This window comes from Vigna radiata, unplaced genomic scaffold, assembly GCF_000741045.1.
Source record: "Vigna radiata var. radiata cultivar VC1973A unplaced genomic scaffold, Vradiata_ver6 scaffold_167, whole genome shotgun sequence".
Lineage (NCBI taxonomy): Eukaryota > Viridiplantae > Streptophyta > Magnoliopsida > Fabales > Fabaceae > Vigna > Vigna radiata.
The window spans coordinates 406773-415278 of NW_014542360.1; the positions used below are offsets into that span (position 1 = coordinate 406773).

The 8506-nt window shown below is 33.3% G+C and overlaps 1 protein-coding gene across 1 annotated transcript; it reads left to right on the forward strand.

Moving 5' to 3' along the window:
- Positions 1-6865: 6865 nt before the first annotated feature.
- On the forward strand, positions 6866-7581 carry LOC106779684 (ATP-dependent helicase NAM7-like). The gene is made up of 3 exons (XM_014667856.1): positions 6866-6875; positions 6996-7259; positions 7349-7581. Exons 1-3 carry the CDS (start codon positions 6866-6868, stop codon positions 7579-7581), a joined length of 507 nt encoding a protein of 168 aa, XP_014523342.1.
- The last annotated feature ends 925 nt before the right edge of the window (positions 7582-8506 follow it).

Consider the following 8506-nt stretch of genomic DNA (forward strand, 5'->3'; position numbering starts at 1 on the left):
TCTAGCACAATGACACACATAGGTCCTATCACAAGAGGAATGGCCAAAAAGCTACGACAAGATTACTCTCCAAAAGGTCAAGTACTCTTTGTTATCTTTGGATGAAAAATAGGAGATCAAGGAAATGCTACAAATTGGCCAAGACATGGGGAAGGATAAAATGGTCATTGCCACATAAGGAGGGGTGCTCTTATCAAGATAGGGGGCTGCATTAGAGAACTTCTTCTTCACATTTGAATTTAGCATTTCAGCTTTACTTTCACGTGCCTTGAATAAGCCTTTCTAGAAGGCCTTCACCTTTTCCACATGGGTGAATACNTGGCAGCTGATCCACCATTTACGGATCACCATTTCCATGCTTTAGCTTCATGAATGCATCTATAAATTCATGAAAGCATCACTTGTACAACACTTTTGGTATTTTTGAGAGTATTGAAATGCTGAGCACATTGCTTCCAACTCTTTCATCACCGAGAGTCCTCTTACCTTGTGCTTCCTCCATTCTATCCTCTAGCTTCCTTCCAATGGTGAGGGTCGTCTGAGCTAGATCCATTCCATTAAAGCACTTCCTCCACTTCACATAAACCAGCCTGTTGCCTTCCGTTGCATTCTCATCCTCCAAACCTTCCATTGATTTCGCTGCCACGTGTTCTCCTGGTTGATTCTCACGGATCTGATCTATGGTTCAAGAGAGGAGCTATCATGGTATTGAGCTAAAGCTCTGGCAAGGGCTTGTTGGTAAGATTGTTCAAAATTTATACATATAAATAGCATTAGTCGGTAAGATTCTTCAAAATTTATACATATAAATAACATTAGTCAAACCAAACTGGAATTAAAAATAAAATTCAGCATAACAACGTTAAATACTACCATACTATACCTACTAGACCAAATAGCGAAATAGACCAGCTTGCTTGTGAAAGGTCCTGGTGTGCTTGGAAAAGTGAAGATGATTTAAATGCATATATATGCATCACTTGTCAAAAAAGCACGAATTCTTTCACTGTATTGTCACATTATATACATGCGTAAGATATGGTGCTATAAGGAAAAAGGGTATTACTATATCAAATTCCTCCATAGGTAGATCAAATCTACCTAGAACAAGAACATCATGGCATGAACTTCACAATAAATACAGACAATACATAGGGAATCAATTCTTTTACAAAACCCGTTTTGTCCTACAGATGGGAAACTCTCATTTAGAAACTAGAGGCGTGATATGATTGGCTCATTTAACTTAGCATGTAATTATTGGAATATAAAATCAGAAGGCAAAAAGTTAGAACATGAATGCAGTTAAGTCCAAGATACGTAATCAACAAAGGAATTCAATTTCTATACGACATTCCCATATCTAAGAGTTTTCATTATCACTAGTTTTCATTCTGCAGGAGTTTTGATTATTGGGAGTTGTCACTTTATAGGAGTTTTCATTACATAATATTATTAGTTCAATGATTTATAATGTATCATTTTATCTGGTATAGGTAGGTTTTGTGCATTGGTTGTATATAATATTTGGGTGCAATGAATAAATATATGTGCACTGGTTGTATATAATACGATTATCACGAAAATATTCATTAGTATGTCCTGTTAGAAAAGAAGAAAGAATGAAATATTGTATTTCTTATTGAATGATAAGGAGATAGTACAATTGATATATATAATTGTTCAGAGCAATATAAAAAAAGGAATATAAGTATAAAAATATATGAACATAAATGCATAGATATGAACAGAGAATAAAATAATTCTAATATCCCCCTTCAAGCTGCAACATATATATCCTTAATGCTCAGCTTGGACAACAAAGATTGAAATTGTGCTGGATGCAAAGCTTTAGTATGAATGTCTGCAAGTTGTGATGAAGTAGAAATAGGCAGGAGCTTAATTACACCTGCTTGAACTTTATCCCTTATGAGATGACAATCAATTTCGATGTGCTTTGTCCTCTCATGAATGGCTGGATTTTGTGCAATTCGTATAGCAGATTGATTGTCACAAAACAGAGGAACTGGTTGTGGCAGAGGCTGTTTCAAATCATGGAGCAAATACAAAAGCCATTGAATTTCACATGTTGTGGAAGCTAAGGCTCTATATTCTGCTTCAGTTGATGATCTAGATATAGTATCTTGCTTCTTCGATTTCCAGCTGATTAAGGATGCACCATAGAACACATTAAAACCAGTCACAGACCTTCTAGTATCAGGGCAAGCAGCCCAATCAGAATCACTAAAAGCCTTGAGAGAAGGTTCTATGTTGGAGGGAAAGAATAACCCTTGTCCTGGATTTTTCTTGATATATCTCAGGATCCTTATTGCTGCTGCATAATGATCTTCCAAAGGATTGGAAAGAAATTGACTAAGAGTACTAATAGCAAAACATAAATCTGGTCTTGTGTTGGTTAGATATAATAAGTCTTCTATAGGCTTGCACATCTGAATAGGGTTTTCCTTCTGTCTTGGAGAATTTTGTGCCTGGCTGTATGGAGGTAGAAACAGGTTGACATCCTAACAATCCTGCATCTTCTAGTAACTCTAGAGCATACTTCCTTTGTGACAAATTAATGCCCTGTTGAGATCTTGCAATTTCAAAGCCCAGAAAATACTTGAGTTGGCCTAGGTCTTTAATTTTGAACTTTGCATTCAATAGAGCCTTCACAGTTTGAATTTCCTGGATGTCATCACCTGCCAAAACTATATCATCTACATAAACAAGTAAGATGGTGATATGAGCAGAATCACTTTTGACAAAAAGTGAATAATCTNATTTTGATTGTATGTAGCCCAAAGAAAGTAAAGTAATTGTCAACTTGTAATTCCATTGCCTAGAGGCCTGCTTGAGTCCATATAAAGACTTCAACAACTTGCAAACTTGGCCTGGTTTTTCTGTTTTGTAGCCAAGAGGAACAGATATGTATACCTCTTCATCTAGATCCCCATGTAAAAAAGCATTATTTACATCTAGTTGATGTAAATACCAATGTTTGGAAGCTGCTAAAGCCAGAACCAATCTTACTGTTGTGAGTTTGACAACAGGTGAAAAAGTCTCAAAGTAATCTAAGCCTTCTTGTTGTGTGTAGCCTTTGGCTACTAACCTTGCCTTATATCGTTCAGTACTCCCATCAGCATGCCTCTTTATTTTGTATACCCATTTACATCCAGTAGGTTGCTTTCCATAAGGTAGATCAGTCAAAACCCAAGTTTTGGTATTTTCTAAAGCTACAATTTCTTGATCCATGGCATTTCTCCAACAATCATGTTTGATGGCTTGGTTATAGGTTTTAGGTTCACTAACTTGGGAAAGATTCAAGACATATGATTTATGAAGAGATGATAATGCATTATATGAGAGATATGAAGAGATAGGATATAAGGTACATTTGGATGACTGAGTGGCGGAAGAAGTAGATAACATGTTGCAATGATAGTCTTGCAAATAAGATGGTTTATGTGTTAGCCTGGTTGATTTCCTTTGTTGAGTAGTAGTGGCAGGTTCAACAGAAACAGGTTGAGAAGAAAAACTAACAGGGTCTGGAACAATAGAAGGAGGAGATGTAGGTGGTAAAGAGGGTTGATCAGTAACTTCTGAGAAAAAAGGTGATGAAGATGAAAATTTTGGTGACCAAATCCAATGAATTTAAATTTTGTGTATCAATAGGTGAGTGCTTGTCACTAGTAAGAAAAGGAAATATGTTTTCATAAAATACTACATTCCTTGATAGAAAAATTTCCCTTGAGTTGAAATCTAACAAAAGGTAGCCTTTCACTCCTGTTTTAAAACCAAGTAAAACACATTTTCTTGCACGAGGTTGAAATTTTGTTCTATGTGCTTGAAGAGTTAAAGCATAGCAAAGTGAGCCAAAAACTCGCAAGTAAGTAATGTCAGGTTTATCATTGTGTAACAGCTGAGATGGAGAAAAATATGTTAAAACTGTGGAAGGTAAAATATTAATGAGTTGCACAGCATAACGAACAACAAAAGACCAAAAAACTATTGGCAAATGGGATTGAAACATTAAAGATCTAGCAANANTGAGAATGTGTTGATGTTTTCTCTCAACAACTCCATTTTGTTGAGGTGTTTCAACACAAGATAATTGATGTTGTATCCCTTTTTGTCTATAAAAATCTGTCATTGCAAACTCATTACCATTATCTGATCTAACAGCTTTTACATCAATGCCAAATTGAGTTTTGATATAAGTAAAAAAGTCAATAAGATGTGATCTTGTATCAGACTTACTTGCCATCAATTTAATCCATGTGAATCTAGACATATCATCCACTANAGTTAAGAAATATTTGAAACCATCAACAGAAGAAGTACAATATGGCCCCAAACTATCAACATGAATTAAATCAAAAGGAGCTTTTGAAACAGTAGTACTTAATTGAAAAGGCAATTTTCTTTACTTAGAATAGTGACAAGTATCACAAGGAGTGGATTTTGTATTAGGTAAAGTGGCATACATTGTGCGTAATTTGGTATAACAAGAAGAAGAAGGATGCCCTAGTCTAGAGTGCCAAATATCTGTAGAGTCAGGTCTTATTATAGAACAAGCAATAGAATTCTCAGGAGAAATAGTAGTTGGTGAAACAAGGTGTGGTGATGCAAGAACTATCATGACATACAAGCCATCTCTTTCTTCAGCTTTCCCAATCATCTGTAGGTTGGACTTGTCCTGTATTTCACATGAAAATTCAGAAATGATAATTTTACAAGATAGAAATTTAGTTAACTTGGTGACCGAAATAAGATTGACTGAAAAATTAGGAACAAACAAGACATTATGTAAGGTAAGGTGTGGGCCAAGAGAAACTGTGCCAAAAAAATGAGCAAATGAAGAGTTCTTGTTGGGTAGAGAAATTTCAATTGGTGAGATTTTATGATAATAAATAAAATGAGACAAAGAACTGCATATATGATCAGTAGCACCTGTGTCTAGAATCCATCGGGAAGAGATATTACCTTGATCGTGAGAAGAAGTGGAAACATTATGAGAACTTACTAGACCAGTAGAATGTGTGACTGTGGGATTAGATTGAGGAAGAAGTGCCAATAGACCTTGAATTTGCTCTTGAGAAAATCCCAAATTTGAGGAATGTGACTGCGCCTGAAAATTATTAGAAGAAACAACTGTAGAAGCCATTGAAGTAGAAAAAATTGTAGGAAAGCCAAGAACGAGAGGTAGAAGATGAAGATTTTAGGTAGTAAAAGAATTGGTTGCGGAAGAACGTGATCAAGTATTAATTTTCTTCTGATACCATGTTAGAAAAGAAGAAAGAATGAAATATTGTATTTCTTATTGAATGATAAGGAGAGAGTACAATTGATATATATAATTGTTCAAAGCAATATAAAAAAAGGAATATAAGTATAAAAATATATAAACATAAATACACAGATATGAACAGAGAATAAAATAATTCCAATATGTCCCTCTCAATTAACTGACCGATCATCGTCCCCATTAATGACAAAAATATCCTTTGGTTAGAACTGAAAGTCATCAACACCAAATGTTCATTGATAATATAAACTTAATGATGAAGTACATGTCATCTATAATTATCAAGAGATTTCATAAATATGTACAGACGAGCAAATTACCTACTTCTATTACGTTGTAAATAATTACGATTTACCAATAGATTTTACTCGATACTAGGACTGGACACAGTTCACTTGAAAAACTTAAATTATATTTTATTTGTATTTTTTTAAATTAAAAAAACTTAAACTAATTTTACTAAAAATTAATTATACTCATTATAGTTCAGTTTAAAAATACTGAACTTATTTTATTTTAAGTACAGCTAATTGTAGTTAATTGTGATTTCAGTTTTCTCAATCCCTTTCTCAATCACAATTTCTCAATCACAATTAAGTTTTCTTATTTCCTTTCTCCATCATAATTTTTTCCAGACCTCTAGTTACGTCCCGTTCATCTCGCTCGTCGCCGTTGAAGGTTGTCGTCATTGAAGGTTCTCGTCAAAGGCTCGCCGCTGTAGAAGGCTTTGCCGCATTCTATTTTCGTCGAACTTTTGAAGGCTTTACCATCATCGTCGAAAGTTCTGAAAACACTTCTCGTTAAAAAGAAAAGCAAATTTGCAACCCAAAGGTACGAATGTTTTTCCCTTTCCATTTTTAAAGAGATAAATAAAATTGAGTCTTAAAATAAGGTCGTATCAGTTTATTCTTTGGAAGGTGAGCTTACAAGGCCGCTGTGGACTTTTGGTGTGAATCCTAGTCACATTGTTGATCTTAATTCCATAATGCATTAATTGTTCGATGTGATTATCAACATTTTTTTACCTTGGCATATTTGTGTCTTGTTTAGCTTTTGATAGATGGAATCCATGCTCTCCCAATATTTTTTCTTGTGTTGATTCTTACTATCTGATTATTGATATTGACTTCTAAAGTCCTTTTGTGTTGAAATGATTTGTGAAATAACTGCATTTTACAAAGAATGTAGGGTTCTTTACAACCATCTTCCTACTTGTATTTAGTTGATTGCTAGTTGTTCTTTAGGGCCAGAATTGACTGAAGAAAACTTTTCCAGCATATGATTGTGTTGGTTTTCTATAAAAGGAATATATCTTTGGATTTCCTGAAGTAAAGACCATAATTCAGTGGCTTGCAACTTCTCAGGTAATTTTATATTTTTAGCCATCATTGTATCAGGTAATTTTATATCTTTGGGTTCTTGACCCAACAATGTTGTGGTATGGCTACTCTTATTTCAACAATCTTGAATGGTGGAGAAGAACTAGGGTCAAAATCCTTAGGGTGCCATTTGCAGCATAGGTTAAAGGCTCTTTGTCTTTAACCATTGCTGCTAGGTTCAATGGTTCTCGGTTTAGGGATATGTCATTGATATATCATTCGAAAAGATTATTGTCAAAGTAAAATCTCTATAATCATAAGAATACAAGAAAAGAAAATTTTACGTGATTAATTCATTTTTCTATTTATAGAGTTTTTGAAGACCAGGAAGAAAGTTAGTGTAGGAATCATATCACCATATAAGGCTCGAGTTTATGAAATCCAACAGAAAGTTAAGCTGTACATCTCGGTTTCTGATTCTCACTTCTCTGTTAGTGTTCGTTCTGTTGATGGTTTTCAAGGCGGTGAAGAGGATATTATAATATTATCTACTGTGAGATCTAATGGAAGTGGAAAAGTAGGTTTTCTTTCCAATAGACAAAGAACAAATGTCGCTCTTACCCAAGCTAAGTATGTTTCTTGTAATTTGGTCATTCTTTTTAGTGATATTTCCACGTTATATCAATATGCATATAAGGATTATTTTTCTTTTACTTCATATACTGCCCTTGGAAATTAGGAAATGCTGCAACATTAATCAATAGTAACTCTGTATGGAGAGAACTGGTTCTTGATGGCAAGGAAAGAGATTGCTTCCATAATGCTGATGAGGACAATAAATTGGATCTGGCTATTGAAGATGTTATTCTTGAGCTTGAACTTGATGAATCTCAGTCTCAGTTTAAGAAACTCACTTTAGTAGAAAAGTCTCTAATTGCTTCTAATTTCTCCAGGTGAATTGAGAAATATTTGTTTAGCTTTAATTGAGAACTGTTTTTATCTTGCTATGTATCTTTTAGGCTTTAGGCTTTAAGCAAAAATGTGTCAAACAGTGTAAACAATCCAAATACTATAATGAAACATGCTTGAAACAACAAATAAAGTTAAAAAAAATTGCTAAAAAAGACTAAAACTAGAGTTTTCTAAAGTTGAAGGACTAAATTTTACCATAGTTTGAAAATGGACTAAAATCAAAATCGCCCCAAAATATAAAGACTAAAAATATATTTAACCCTAAAAAACATATTTAAGTTACTGATTAAAACTGAAACGTTAAGAATATTAATTATTCCGACAACAATGTTAATCGTTAAATATTTTAAATTAAAAAGGATCGATATAATGACACTAATAAGATGTAACGATACTAACAAAATATAAATAATTTTTTTTACTTCCAACCAAAATTTTATTGTTTATTGTTAATTAGTTAGTAATATTATGTTTTAATAGATTAATATTACTAAAATAAGCCTATCAATAAAAAAAAAAAATAGATAATTCAACTATTAGAACAAAAAGCTATTACAATTATTCTAGTACGTATAACCATGATATCATAACATATATTAAAGGTGTATATAACTCCAAGGAACTACAACGAAAAACAGAGAATTCATCCAAGTATTTTAAAAAATTTATGTATAGCCAAATCATACTTCCAGAAACTAAACCAACATCTTCCTCATCTTGCTGGATCAACTGTTATTCTTTCGTCTGCTCACATCAATTAAGGTGATCACTACAAAAAAAAAGGTAGAAACACATAAAAGAAGAATAAGCTAGATAGAAAATGGAATTGAATGTCTTAATTTGCATTGATCATGTATTGTTTAATTATGCTAATACATAACAAATATTTTCCAAAACTAATGTTGATGAA

Excerpts from the sequence above, each read along its gene's own strand:
- LOC106779684 (XM_014667856.1), top strand. Across the intron at positions 7,260-7,348 it reads TCTTACCCAAGCTAAGTATG|GCCCTTGGAAATTAGGAAAT; the intron begins TTTCTTGTAATT and ends ACTTCATATACT.